The following is a 15,881-nucleotide window of genomic DNA, read 5'->3' as shown; positions in this document are numbered from 1 at the left end:
AGAAAGAGAGAGAGGGGGAGGAGAGTGAGAGAGGGGGGGGGAGGGGGACATTGAAAAGGGAAGAAATTGGTGAGAAGGAGGTTGTAAAAAAAAAATAAAGATTAAAAAAAAACCTACACTCGAAGGCGTAGAATGAATGCTCACTCCCATCCATAGCAATCACCACTGTGTTTTTTGCTCGTGGCGTCGCTTCGGACATGGTGAAGATCTGCGTGTCCTCTCAGCCTCAATGTGTACTCTGGGGAAACCCAACACACTATACAGCATTTGACTAGACTACACATCAGGCGCTCATATGACCATATACAGTTGCGAGCGTCGTAAAACCTCTACTAAAATTTTTTTTTTTTTTTAAAACAGACTAGGCCTACATATCCGTTGTTGACTTTAACGATTTCACGGATGGCGAGCCTCTATTGTAACTTTTACAAGTCATAATCTTATTCCCTGCCAGTGGCGGTGGGTGGACCAAAATGTGGGTGGGGCTTGGGTTGCTTTCAGTTCTTTAGTCAAGTTAAAACTTGGAACAAATGGAATGACCTAAAGATAACATCACAAATTGATTTTATCCAAGCCAAAAGATCGAAACTGAGAAAAATCAGAGACCCAAGAGTGATTCCCATCTACACCATAGACACTGATCACAGACCAGTCATCATAACTATTGACACAACACCAAGCAGGAAAGGCCAGAAGCAAAGAAACGACGAGAAGTCGTAAATCTCAGAAATATAAAATGACAATACCAAAGATATATGAACGTTTTAAAGATGTATTTCACAAATTGCCCAAACAACCGGGAGACATTGAAGAGGAATGGAGCCACTTCAAAGCATAAAATATGTGTACAGAAGATTAAAAGAAAAGAAGAGTGCGGCACCAGGAAAACAAGGGGGCAGAAAAAGAAAACAACTATATGGTGAAATGACCAAGTGAAGGAAGCCATCCAACTGAAGAAAAAGGCATTCAAAACGTGGCAGAAATCAAAGACAGAGGAAGATTACATCCTATACAGAAAGGAACGCCGCTAAACATCAAGGGTAGTAAAAGAAGCTAAGAACAGATCCTGGACAGTATATGGAGAACGGCTGGTAAACAAAATGTAAAGAAGACCATTGAGAGTTTTACTAGAGAGTTAAAAAAGCATGAGGGTGCGGGAAAAACCATTCAACCCACCTGAAATAGTCAATGATGAGACCGGAAACCCCTTTTTTCAGAAAGCCAAAGGTTAAGGAAAGATGGACACTCTATTTCCAGGAGCTGCTGAATCCTACAGGAGAGACAACACCAAACAGCTTCTCACCGAAAGAAATCACTCCAGAACCATCAATACTGCCCAGTGAAACCGAACATGTTATAAAGAAAAGTCCCACAAACAAAGCGATAGGCGTTGAAAACATCACAGCAGAAGAGGTCAAACTATGCGGCCATTTCGGAGAACTCTGGCTATGGCGGATATTTTTAACCTGGCCTGGGCGACAAAAACAACACAGAGCCTACAGAGGAATACCCTTTCTCATCTGCGTGGATACAGCGTTTGCCAAGATACTGGAAATGAGAATGAAACCAATTGAAGAGACTCAACTCAATGAATCCTAGTTTGGCTTCAGAAAAGGCAAGGGCTGTACTGACGCTTTTTTTTTGCATTAGGACAGTGGTGTGAGACTGCCATTGGACATGACAAGACCTCAATATCGTATGCGTGGACCACGAAAATGCGTTTCACAGGGTAAATTGATGTCAACTTTGGGAAGTCTTAGAGGAATATGGTGTAACAGGACAATTGCTGGAGAACATCACGGCACTTTATAAAAACAACCTGTGTGCCGTAAGATCAACAGAAGGACTATCGGACTGTTTCCCCATCAGGCCTGGGGTGAGACAAGGGTGTGTTCTCTCTCCGCTGCTCTTCATCACTTACATGGATAAGATCACGAAAGCAGCAAATGACAACATCAATGAACTGAACGAGCTTCTATTTGCTGATGACTAGATAGAGTACATTAAATACAGATGAAGAGGAATCACAAAAACCCACCACAAAACTAATTAATGAGGAATGTAAGCATCTAAACATGAAAATCTACATTTCAAAAACAGAAGCTATGAAGGTCAGAAGAAACCCAGGGAAACTCAACATCCTAATTGACGGACCGCAACTCCAACAAGTAGAGGAATTTGAATATTTGGAAAGCATCTTCACGCAAGATGGGCATATGGACAAAGAAAAATAAACAAGAACTAGGAAGGTAAATGCAGTGACCTACCAGCTAGCTCCCTTTCTCAATTACAAGAACATTCCAACTGAAGTGAAATCTCAGCTCCTCATTCATAATATAATAAGCTGCTCTACTATTGTAGAGATTTTAACCCCTGCTGATGAGCCATGGGTCTCCATCTACTTCAGCTAAGAATGCCAAAAAGGGGCGGGGGAGATGTGGGGGTTGTTGGAGGTCATGGCTTTATTCAACAAAGTTGTCACATGGGTTTTGTTTAAAGTACATCTCGGCTCTGGCTGTCATCCTTGTCTAAACACAGAACTATCGACAACACCTGCCGTTTGCCTTGCATTCACAATGACTCTTTCACAAACTTGTCTGCGCTACAAGGCGATGTGAGACCAGGCTTCTACGTCAAGGTATAATAACATTTGTTATATTGTGGTATGGTATGGTCAGAGAGTTCCTCTCTGGTATCGTATTGTATGGTATGGTATGGTACGGTATGGTGTAAAAATGTGGTTGTCGTATGGTCAGCTATGGCATGATCAGCTGTGATAATTGCATTTATATGCTATAGTGTGACATTGTTTGTATAATCTGGTATGGTATGGTATGGTATGATATGGTGTGTTACGGTATGGTGTGGTACGGTGCTCTGTAATAATTACATTCATATGCTATTGTGTGATATTGTATGATAATTATGGTATCTTGAAATAATTGCATTATGGTATGGTATGGTATGGTATGGTATGGTATGGTATGGTATGGTATGGTATGGTATGGTATGGTATGGCATGCTGTAATACCTGCATTTATGTGCTGTAATGTGGTGTATGATATTTTTGGTATGTTGAAATCATTGCATTCATTTGCTATAGTATTTTATTGCATAAGATTACTAATGAAATAGTGGTATGGTACGGCATTGAATGATATCGTATGATATTAGATGTCGTGGAGTAGTATTGTGTAAACTTACCGTATGGTAAAGGGATACAGGCTTATTCAACACTGTCAGGCTATTTTACCAAGCACTATCTGTGAATTTAATGCCTTATCCCAAAGAACCGAATGGAAGAGGAAGAGCCAGGAAATCAGCCTTGGAAACTCTTTTAGACAACCCAAGTCCATGACTTCCTGTTTCGGAATGGAAACCAAGGTCATCCTAATCGTAGTGCAAGATAACACAAAGTAGTAGTCGTAGTCGTAATCGTAGCCGCAGTCGCAGTAGTAGTAGTAGTAGTAGTAGTAGTAGTAGTAGTAGTAGTAGTAGTAGTAGTCTCGCCGTAGCAGTGGCAGTAGTAGTAGTCATTGCTGTTGTTATTATTATAATTATTACTATCATTATTATTACTATTATTATTACTGTTGGTTGATTGAGTAGGTGTTCTACGGCACTATCGACCCAACTTTGGTCATTTAAGCGCCAACAGGTTTCACTGCAACGAAATCAGACGTGTTTTAGTAAGAGTCTTTCGGAGTTCGCAACCGCACACGGTCACAATATTCTCATTATGCTAAAAGGACGGACAGATATTTATGAATTTTTTTGTAAATATGGTAAAGACTTATTTACATTTTTATATACAATATTGATTTCAGTGTATGTTTATATTAAATTATATACACTGACAGCGATAACTATTTATATTTCTATATCCTATTAAATAGTCCTATTTTTTTTACATAACTTAAACATTTTCGAGGGTCAACAATGCCAAAAAGAGTTTTGACATCTTTACACTTAAAATAGGATGTGCCGAACTGTTAAATATGTGTTGCACGCCACGCAAAAAGGAGCTTCCTCTCCTTCGAGTAAATGTTAGTGCGCGACGAGCGTGTGTCCTATTTTTAATCTCGTATAAATTACGTTTTCTCTTCGTGGGAGAGACTGGGGTTTCCTGGGCGTAAGTTTCGGTTGAATGTAATGGAGTTTGTTGTGTATTTGTTGATTCCAAATTTGGGACCAGGAGGATGTGATGTGTTCTTTTACTTTCGGTTTCATGTCAGAGAAAGGGATTCTACTACTTTTGTTTTCAGGTAGTTCTAGAGATTCTTTGGGAAATTGGTCAACGGCCTCGTTGCCATCAATGCCTACATGGCTTGGAAGCCAAGCTATTGTAATAGTTTTTCCAGACTGATGTAGAAAATGCAGTTTAATCGTAAGTTTAAAAATTCTGTTGTCGGGGTTGTCAGAGCACTCTAAAGATTTGAGACAAGAGAGAGAGAGAGAGAGAGAGAGAGAGAGAGAGAGAGAGAGAGAGAGAGAGTCTGAAAGGATTAGGAAAGTAGACTTGGTTGATTGATCAATTCTATTTAGGGCCATATCAAGAGTTGTAGCCTCAGCAGTGTAGACTGAGGCTTCTGGGTGGAGTTTCCATAAGCTTAAGCTGTGTGGCGATGAGAGGGCAGCAGCTCCTACTGAGGAGTCATTTTTGGATCAGTCTGTAAAGAGTTTCTCTGCTTCAGGGTATCTATTTATTAGCTGTTTGTATGTGTTTAGATGTGTAGTTTTGTCTGTAGACTTTTTGTTGTGTTTTTCAAGACTAGTATCTATGTTTGGTTGGGCTAAATGCCATGGAGGTATGGCAAAGGGTTCGATTATGGCTTTAGAAAAATCAATGTCTTGGAGATCGTTCTGGATTCTTATTCCGAAAGGGCTTACTTTATTTCCTAAGGAGGATAGAGTTTTTAGATCTTCGGAAAGGCCAAAGACACATTTGTGGGCTTGGTTTCGGGGTACTGAGCTAAGTTTCAAAGCGTACTGCAAAGAGAGTTTTTTCCTTCTAAGCTCTAAAGATGGTTCATGAGCTTCTGTCTGTAAACTTTCTACAGGTGAAGTACGGAAAGCGCCTAGGGCAAGGCGAAGGCATTGGTTCTGAACAGGGTCTAAAATTTAAATGTAAGACTGGTAAAAGTTCCCGTTCTACGAACGGAATAGTAAAGAAGTATTAGGAAAGTTCAAATGAGGAAAAAGAATGAAAAAAGGAAAGAAACAAAACATAAATACTTTACCTTGAATTTATCAATGTATGACTACCTCTAGGGGTAAGACTTCTTCCCCCTCTTCGAAGGCGTGGCATTTTCTCCTTAAGTTCCAGCTCAATCACTTTAAAAAAAAAGAGTTAGGCCTACATGCCAACTGTTGCTTCCCAGAAGAACCTAATCTAGATTCTAGATCTAGCCTAGATCTCGAAGGATTATAAAGACATAGGCCAATAAATTGAAAGAAGGAACCTAGGCCCATGGATATATCTAAGTTTAGAAATTCACATTTTTAACAGCCGACAGGCGTCAAAGTTGGCCAAGATTTCTAGATCTATTCAGAGCAGGAAAATTCCACTTTCAAGGATACTTTCATGATTCTTAATCTCGATCTAGATTCACCGACAGCCTAGTTCTAGACTCAAGATCTACTCACAGCAGGAAAAAATCCGCTTTCAAAGCTTTCATCATTATTGATCTCTATCTAAGATTCACATATAGATCTAGCCTAGCTCTAGATCTTACAATCTATAATGCACAGCAAGAAAAAATCCACTTTCAATATTCTATAGGTTATCGACATAGACTCTATCACAGATCTAGATTCTACTTTCATTTTATGATTCTTCTTGATCTCGATTTAGATCTCGATTCAAGATCTCGATTCTAGAACTCATCTAGACACTGTGCACAAAATACGCTCATCCTTCGGCGTGCGCGCTAAATCCACTGCAGGAGAAATCTACTTTCAATACTTTCATGATTGTTTAAATCTTGATTTAGATTACATTATATTAGATCTAGATCTAGATCTAGACATATATCTACACACGAACGCGCTGAACACAAAACATCCTTCGGCGCAGTTCGGCGTGCGCGCTAAATCCACTACAGGAGAATTCTACTTTCAATACCTTTTTGTTCTCCCACCCCTTTTCCTTTAATTCCTCCTGCTCCTCCTTCCTCTTTCTCTTCTTCTTCTTCTTCTTCTTCTTCTTCTTCTTCTTCTTCTTCTTCTTCTTCTTTTTCTTCTTCTTCCTCTCCTCCCCCTCCTCCTCCTGCTCCTCCTCCTCATTCTTCTTCCTCTTCTTCTTCATTTTCTACTCCTCCTCCTCCATCTAAACCTACACCTCCTTCTCCTCCTCCTCCTATGAGCGCTCCAAACCGGCTGTGAGAAGACGCGGAGGGAGACATACGGATTGCACAACTTGTAAATTAGCGTGGCTAAAAGTAAAGAAAAACAATCCAGATTTTCCCCAATTCTCAATCTGACTTCGACGGGCATGAAAATGTTGTTTTCATGTGAGACTCTAGAATGGATCCTCTTGTCCAATTGACGGGCCATTTGAACTTTGTTGGTACGGACGTAATTCGCCAGCTGATGTCAGTATGGTATAAAAAATTTATTACACTCGTCGTGGTGTTAGACCATGATTTATCCTACTTGTGAAATTGCAAGTTGTAATCACTCGTTGAAACTCGTGATTACAACTTGGCAATTTCACTCGTAGGATAAATCATGATCTTACACCACAACTCATGTAATAAATTATTTTTATCCTTCGGCGCAGTCGCACTCCGCAATGAATATACAATGTCGAAGCAAATGATGGCGATCCCTACAAAACTACTGAATTTATCTTAAAATGTGCTTTCTTCTTACACATTTGATCTTAATGAAAATACAATAGTGCAACACTACGTTTCTAGCTATAGGTACTGGCTAAGTTTCATATGTTTTCATTTGTTAGTTTCTGAGAATATACTGTTCGCAAAATTTGGCCTTAGCTCCATTAGTAATAAGATTTTCTAGCTAAACAGGACTGGCTTAGTTCAGCCTGGAACGGAAAAGGGAACGGTAAAGTTGAAGAAGCATTTCAGTATCTCCTCCCCATTTGGGATTGGATAATACTTTTAAGGAGTTGAGAGCACTCTGACACCTCGTCTTTAGGTCTTTCAAGTGTGGTAGGAAAGAAAGTTTATTGTCGAAGATTACGCCCAGGAAACGAGCTTGTCTTTTAACAGGATTTTTCTCCCCAAACAAATATAAATCTGGTGTGTGCTCAGTTTGTTTTTGTTGTAGAACATTTGAACCCGTGCCCGTTTGCCCAAGTTTCCAGTTTATGGAGTTGAAGCTGAAGCTGATGTTCAATGTGATCTATTTTGGATTTTGATTTATAGCAGATCAGGAAGTCGTCAACATAAAGTGAGCAGTCAATATTGTTTTGAAGGGTTTTTGTGATAGAATTGATTTTAATTTTTTTTAAAATGGGTGATAAGATACTTCCTTGGGGTACGCCCTCTCGATCTTTCAAAAAGTTTCGTATAAATTCTGGAAGATTTCCGCGTAAGCCCAAGTCATGCAGGTCTTTTAAACTACCATGTTTCCTTGTGGTGTCGAAGGCTTTTTCTAAGTAAAAATAATTAGCCACACGGTGCTCTTTCCGAATGAAAGCTTCCCGAATGAAAGTTTCAAGTCGGACGAGATGATCAATAGTAGAGCGATTTTTGCGAAAACCGCATTGGAAATTGGACAAGGAGTTTGAGGTTTCGAGAAACCACATTAGACGTTTGTTAATAAGTTTTTCCATAAGTTTGCAGAAACAGTTTGTAAGTGCTATTTGACGGTAGTTTGATGGGTTAGAGTGATCTTTTCCTGGTTTTGGGATTGGTATAATAGTGGCAAGACGCCAACTGTTCGGAAAATTAAATTGTTGAGAATGCCAGAGTTCGTTGTGAATATCAAGGAGTAATATGAGTGTTTCGTCTGGGAGATGTTTGATGATTTCGTTGTGTATTTGATCAGGGCCTGGAGCTGTGTTTGATAGTTCTGCAATGTTACATTTTATTTCATCAAGAGAAAAGCTTCAGTTATAGTTTTTTTTCATTTGAAGAGGTAAAATCAACAGTTATCCTTTCAGAAGACATTTTCACTTTTTTGAAATCCGGGTTGTAATTTTGGGTAGACGAATTTCCGGAGAGGGTTGATGCTATACAGTTAGCTACTTTTTTCTGTCTCTGCGAAGGAGTTATTTGGTTTTAAGATGTGTGTGATTGTGTCTCTTTTAGTACCTTTTAATTTCTTTATCATCTTCCAGACTGTGTGCATTGGTGTGTTGTTGTTATTTTAGAGACATAGTAGCGAAAAGATGTTTTTTTGACCGTTCTGCGTGCTTGGGCTAGTGCAATTTTGAAATTTGTGAGGTCTTCGTTTGTTTTAGAGTTGACGAACTTCTTAAGAGCTAATTTTTTGGGCTGCAACAGCTTTTTGGCAGTATTCAATGAACCAACATTTATTTTTTTAGGGTTTTGGTGGATAATTTTGGTATGTGTCTTTGAACAATTTCGAGAAGGGTTTCATGAAATCGATCAAAAGTTTGTTTTTGAGATGGGTTGAGTTTCTGGAGACATTCCATGTGAATCCCATCCCAGTCCGCTCTTTTAAGATTGAAACGGTCCGGGACAGGAGTTCGGTGTGGAATGTCTGGAATTAGGTTGATGGGGAAGTGGTCCGATCCGTGTGGGTCGTCCAGGACCTACCACTGAAAGTCTGGAATTAGATCTGGATCACATAGGGTTTAATCTATCAATGAAAAGTTTAAGTTTTTTAAATTTTGAAATGTTGGGGAATTGTCGTTAAAAATACTAGTATTGGTTTTTGTTAAGAAATCTTCTATGATTTTACCTTTAGGGTCAGTTGGTTCATTTCCCCAAAGAGGGCTATAGGCATTGAAATCTCCCAACATGATGAAGGGGTTGTGGGAACTGTTCTCTGGGGTTTATTAGTTCGCTTAAAGAAAGAGGATAATTTGGAGGGATGTATATTGAACAGATAGTTATAGGACGGTGTAGGGTGACCCTGACCGCAACTGCCTGAAGTGTAGTGTTTATTTGTATTTGTTTGTGTTGTTTTTGGTTATTTATTAAAATGGAGATGCCCCCAAGAGACGATTTGGTTGTCGGTGTATATTTAATTTGGTTGTAAGTTTGATAGTTTTTAAATGTGAATGTGGGTGTTGGCAATTTAGTTTCTTGTAGACAGATAACATTTGACGTGTGTGAGGTAAAAAGATGGGAGAGTTCTGCCTGGTTTAGGTTTGCACGCAAACCGCGAATGTTCCACTGAAGAACTGCCATTTTTTTGCTTTTGAGGGTACAGGTTCGGTACATTTCTTTTTGGTCGTAGGTTACCGTTGTCTCTGTTTTGTTGCAGTGCTGCAATCGATGTCCTCCTGCGATAAAAACTCCTTTTTTTTTTATTGATGATCGATGGAAGAGACAGAAATGTGAGAGAGAAAGAAGGAGAGAGAGAGAGAGAGAGAGAGAGAGAGAGAGAGAGAGAGAGAGAGAGAGAGAGAGAGAGAGAGGGGGGAGGGAGAGAGGGAGGGGGGTATTCAGCTATACTTTAAAGCGTATACATTGTACATCAGCAATTGAACAGACCTTTGTTGTGTTGATCTGCTTCTCTTTACAATACAGAAACATGAATAACATGATCCGCTACCCCCTCCCACCCCCCTATAAAAGGGTACATGGATTTCCTCAACAAGCCAGGAGACCACCTTCTCGTTGTTCACTCCCCTGATAACAAAAGCCATCTCCGGACTCGTGAGTTTCTCTGTAAATAGATTGTGATCTTTGTTGCTGGTTTTTTGTTTTTGTTTTTGTTTATCTTTGTTTTGTATTTTCTCCTTATTTTTGTGTTTGTTTTATTTATTTTTATAGCCTGTTTACTTGTTGCCTTTTTTTTAAAGCACTTGCTCCTGGTTTGTAGTTAAGTGTTCCGCGACTCCATCAACGTAATATTATTAGTGTAAATACGTCAGTAGGCAGGCCTCTTCTCCTTCTTTTACGTTTGTTACTCTCCTGTAACACCTCTAATAGTGGGCACTTATATAATGTTGCAAGTTGCCTGTTCACATTCTTTCCCCTGTACGGAGACTTGAAATGTGTCAACAGACCTTTATTATTATTTTTTAAATGGTTTCGAAACACTAGTGAGAAAACACCGAATATTACCATACTACCGCCACTCCATGGGATCAAGGACTGGTGATGGGTCTCATCTAAATATTGAGAAATGCCAGAATGTCTCAAACAGCTTCTCCCAATCCAGCCAACTATACCTATCCGTGGTGACCCATGTCCTCACTGACACGGCTCTGGCGAATGGCGAGTTGTTAGCGCCAACCAACCCCCCCCCCCCGTTTCCTAGAGGGGTAAAAACAACAGAATGGGAGCAGGTGTGGCCCCACAAGGTGCAGGAGGCAGAACAGAACCGATGCGGGGTAGACGCTATGCTTCTAGAGTGGGTGTCTAATCTACCTAACATCTCTACTGCTTTTTATCAATACACCCTCTGTGGCTGAGAAGGTACTAGCCAGTTTGAGAGTGTCTGGGTGCAGGGGATGGACCGAGCGGAATGCCTGACTTGCCTTCTGGCCATGGACCTCTTACTAAAGGCACAACGACCTTGGACGTGACGACCCTTGGTCGATGCTCGATACCTCGTGCAAGAGTAGAAAACTTTAGCCAGTAGCCATTGTTTGCGGGGGATGGGCAGCGTGAACCCTACTGGAATTACACGGTCACAGGGCAGTTAGGTCTTTCCAGTCTCATGAAAATCTCTTGTGCCCTCCTATCCTCAACATGAATGGCCTCTTCACAGGGTGGGCAGGCAGTCCACTGACACCCCAGTCCACAACGCCATGACACAAAGAAAGAAACTTTTTGCGAGCTCGGACGTCGCCTCGTTAAACAAGGTCCGCGCCAGGCAGCGCAATCACCGGGCGGCTCTGAGCGACAGCTACTGGTGATACACACAGAAACAGTACTTAACCAGCGGGGAAAAGCTCTCGGCGAGAGAAGGGAGCCAATTACCTCCCCAACCAGAAGAAGAGTTCCCTCAACCTCTTCCAACTCAACACCTTTGGTTTGAGGATTGAGAAAACAGAACTCCTCAATGTCCTGAAGGACAGGCAGTTCATGTTGACCTCCTTCAAGAAATCCTACACAAAGGTACGGACCTAAACCTCACAGGATACACCAGTTACGCCTGCACATGCACAAGATGCAGGGGTGTAATCACTTACCTGAGAAACGATGTTCAGGGAGATGTCGTACACTTATCATCTGCCCAAACCGACAGATATCCAGAAGGCCACAATATGGCACATAGGTAAGAAGTACACACTTTACAATATTTACAGCCCCCCCCCCAACAGACAACATGCGACTTGTCTAATCTGCAAGCAGCCTACTATGAGAAAACCATTTGTGCGGGTGACTTCATGGCCACTCTCCTGAATGGGGCTACGTCAACTATAACGGCACAGGTCGAAAGATTAAAGAGCTGTGTGAAACCAGCAACCTCTCTGTGTTGCAAGATGTCAACTCAACTCCTACCTTACTTCACAGAGCCCACTTGACTCTCAGCCGGCCTGATCTCACCATCTGCTCATCCGACATTAAAAACTCCTGTCGCATCGAAGTGATTGATGCCACATGAAGTGATCACAGGGCTATTTTTATACAGATCACCTTCCCACCTGCATTGAACCACCCTCAGAGGACTCGATGGAACTTTAAGAAAGCCAACTGGGCAGAATACGAAAAGACCTCGCACGATTTGCTCTCTGGCATAGCAGAAACAGAAGATCCTGATCTTTTTAATGAACAAGTCACCCAAAATATTCTTAAAGCTGCACCTCAGCACATTCCACGGGGATGCAGAAGAAATTTCAAACCCTTTTGGAGTGAAGAAATCCAGACTGCAGTGGCAGAAAGAGAGAAAGCCAGACAGTCATTGGAAAAATCGCCATCACCAATAAACAAAACACACTACAACAAGACCTGCGCTCAAGTGAAAGTGACAGTAAAAAAAGCCAAAAAAGAGAAATGGACTCAAACCTCAAAGATTGTGACCTTCGCCGCAATGGAAAAAAGGTTTGGTCCCTTGTCAGAAACCTCTCGGGAGAAAGACGAAAAAGCAACCTCAAACCTTTTTTCCTTTCAGGCAGCCTAAAGACCAGAAGAAAGCCGAATATTTTAACCGTTTAAACAGGACAGGAAGACTAACAGAGGCTGATAGATCCGGATAAATAGGGCGAAGCAAAAAGAAAAAGCTCCTACTGTGAATAACTCGCTTTTGAGGAGGATTATAGCATGATGGAACTCAGTCAGGCCCTCAAAAAGCTAGAGGAAAAGAAAGTACCAGGACCAGATAAAATACACAACGAAATGCTGTGCAACCTTGGTGCTAAAGGAAAAGAAGTTCTTCTTTCACTGATACTTACCACGTGGAGAACGAGTGGAATACCAAAGGCATGGCATATGGAGGATCGCCCAGATTATACCGCTCCTGATAAAAGGAAAATCACCTGGTGAAGCGAAAAGCTACCGGCCTATCGCATTAACATCATGTATCGGTAAGCTTGCGGAAAGAATGGTAAACAACCGCCTCTACTGGTACCTGGAAAACACTAACAGCTTAAACCCGCACCAAGCAGGCTTCAGAAAAGGCATCAACACAGAAGATGAACTTTTTACTTTACTTTTACTTTTTCATCCTCTGTTGCCGTTAAGCGTCAAGGGGAGATGCAGTTTTCTATGGTAGGCCAGCTCCGCAGCTCTTTCAGTTGTGATGTTATGTTTTCTTAGGGTTTCCTTGACACCCTCGATCCACCTTTTGCATGGCCTTCGTCTTCCTTTATAGCCTGAGTGCTTGGTGTTGTAGGCTCTCAAGGCTGGCTGGTCAGGTGACATGCGTAACAGGTGGCCAAACCATTTTATCCTCTGTCTTTCTATGTAACGCAGGCAGGACTCAGTGCCGATAGCTGCTCTTACTTCTTCATTTCTCTGCCTGTCTCGTCTTGTGATGTTAAGAGTTTTGCGGAGACATTTAATTTCGCATGATGTGATTTTGCTTTCATGGGTTTTGCTTAAGGTCCAGGTCTGCCACTGATAACATAATGTTGGTATGAATATTGAGGTGATAAGCTGTCTCTTTGTGTCCATGGAGATGTTTGGATGAGATAGAAGGGGTGCGAGTTGGTAGGTGACAGCGTTGGCTCTTTGAGTTCGCATTTCTATTTCTCTGTCTATTGACCCGTTTTCAGAAAAAGTGCTGCCAAGATATTTAAACTCTTTCACCTGTTTCAGTTGTTTACTATTGACATGGATGTTCAGGGTACTATAGTTTTGGCTCACTTTCATAACTTCTGTTTTTGATGTGCTTATTTTCATGTTGAATTTCTCACAAGTATTGTTGAGTTCGGTGGTGTGATTTTGGAGGCTTTGTTGGTCATGATGAATTATACATTGGTTGTCTGCGAACAGAAATTCATTTAGGCTTTCTGGGCTTTGGTTTGCTTCTTGCGTTATTGCGTCCATATATATTATAAACAGGAGGGGAGATAGAACGCATCCCTGTGGTACTCCAGATCTTACTTTGAACCAGTCTGTATTTCCTTCCTTTGTTCTTACTGAGCTTCTGCTATTGGTATATAGAGCTCTGACATTATCTAACAATTGTCCGTTTTAATTGAACTTTTTAAACTGAGTCACAACATTCAGGATGGATTTCAGGAGACTAAGCACACTGTCGCCATTTTTGTAGATCTCCAATAGGCGTACGACAAAGTGTGGAGAAAAGGCCTACTCATGAAAATCATGGACCTCGGGATACATGGCAAATTTTACAAATGGATCAAGTTCTTCCTGTCGAACCGAAACTTTGAAACCAAGGTAAACAATGCCCACTCGTCAAGAGAAGTACTCGAGGAAGGCCTACCTCAAGGTTCCTGTCTGAGTTGCGCTTTGTTCCTGATCTTCTTTAATGATGTAACAAACATGCTGAAATCAGAAAAGACTCTTTATGCTGATGATCTTGCTCTCTGGCAGACACATCACAGCACGATAGTAGTAGGAGAAGGGAAATTAAATTAAGACCTCAAGAGGCTCCACAATTACAATCAGAAATGGAAACTTAAAATAAGCTGCACGAAAACTGTATACACCATCTTTACGAAGAGCCGTGAAGCAGTCAAAGAAAATCTCCAATTAAAGATAGGAAATGAAAATCTCCCCAAAGAAGAACTTCCTACTTACCTAGGAGTCAAACTTGACTATAGCCTAACCTTGAAAGCCAAGTGGAGAACATAAGGAACAAGGGAAAAAATAAATAAAAAATGAAAATAATAAAGACTCCAACTTTTAAAGAAACTTGCAAGCAGATAATGGGGATCAGACAAACAAACTCTGAAAGCTCTATACCTTGGTTGTGTCCGATCCTCCCTGGAATACAGCAAAAGCCTACTCTCTAGGTGCAGTACAACTACTTGTAACATCCTTGAAAAGGTCCAAAACAATGCCCTTCGTTTTATAAATGGTGGCATGAGATCCACACCTACTGCTGCATGTGAAATCCTTTCAAATGTTGAACCCCTGGGAATTCGCAGAGATTAAGCAGCTTTGGAGCTACATGAAAGAACTAAAAGAATGTGCCCCAACCACCCAAACAGGAAATTAATAGAAACATGGAAACCAAAGAAACAAATTCAACAAAAGTCAATCATGCATCACATCACAGAACAAACGGAGAGTCACTATCTACCACAAAACAGAAAAGTAACCAAAAGAGTCAACCAAAACATCCCTCCCTACCTTTCTTTTAAAAAGCCAATCATTACAACATCTCTCAGAGACAATAGCACAAAATATTCAGACCCAGTGACGCTGATGCTTGCATCACATCAAACAATCGACAGCTATTCAGATTACTGGATACACGTCTATACGGACGGCTCAGCATTCAAAGGCACAACCAAAGCCGGATATGGAATGCTAATACAGTACCCAGGTGGAAGTTCCAATGAGATCTCTGCAGCATGTGAAGAGAAATGCAGCAACTACGATGCAGAAGTGGTGGCAATTGAAACAGCAATGTACCATCTCCGTACAGTTTTGACACTCATCCTGGAAAAGCACACAGTATTGTGATTTTTACAGACTCACTGTCTGTCTTACAAGCCATAGAAAATGACCATCATCTAAATCAAGATTTGATTCATATACTGTTATTTGGCACCCATTATCGGATAACATTCTGTGGCATCAAATTAGTAATGCAGTGGGTCCTCGGACACTCAAACAAACCTGGAAATGACAGAACAGACACATTTGCCAAAACAGAGATCTAGACAGGAACAGCCCAACATTCCAACTTCATACAACACTGAAAAACAAATCATTAAAAGCAACAATAAATACGATGGGGTGAAGGGATGGGCTCTGGGAAAGACAGATAGAGCAGTTTCCAAACACATGACCACAACAAAAAGGAATGACAATATCAACCACCTAAAGAGAAAGAAACAGACCACAATTTTCCGTATACGAACAGAACATATACAACTCAACTTCCTCCTGAACAGAATAAACCCGGAACTTCCCCCTGTTGTGTTTGTTGGGTTCTTTAGATCATTGTTTGATTCATAACAAGACGTGAGACGCACATAGGGATAACGGTAAGGAACATTGAGGCAGCCATCTCGGTAACCCATAATGCAATAGTTTATTTCTTTAGGATTGATTACAACGTCATATCCGGATCGGTATCGATTATTATTATTATCGAATATGACATCCCCTCTTTCTCTTTTCAAAATTTTA

General features: G+C 40.9%; 1 protein-coding gene across 1 annotated transcript in view; it reads left to right on the top strand.

Annotated features, from left to right (window-relative positions):
• The window catches only part of LOC101850845 (universal stress protein YxiE), a gene marked incomplete in the record, with an annotated part of 49,902 nt that overhangs the window by 11,558 nt on the left and 22,463 nt on the right, over positions 1-15,881 (top strand). Inside the window, 1 exon segment of the mRNA XM_005108668.3 lies at positions 9,738-9,818. Coding sequence (XP_005108725.2) covers positions 9,738-9,818 — 81 coding nt within the window.

The sequence above is a fragment of the Aplysia californica genome, unplaced genomic scaffold (assembly GCF_000002075.1).
Source record: "Aplysia californica isolate F4 #8 unplaced genomic scaffold, AplCal3.0 scaffold00708, whole genome shotgun sequence".
Classification (NCBI taxonomy): domain Eukaryota; kingdom Metazoa; phylum Mollusca; class Gastropoda; order Aplysiida; family Aplysiidae; genus Aplysia; species Aplysia californica.
This window is presented reverse-complemented; position numbering and strand designations above follow the sequence as displayed.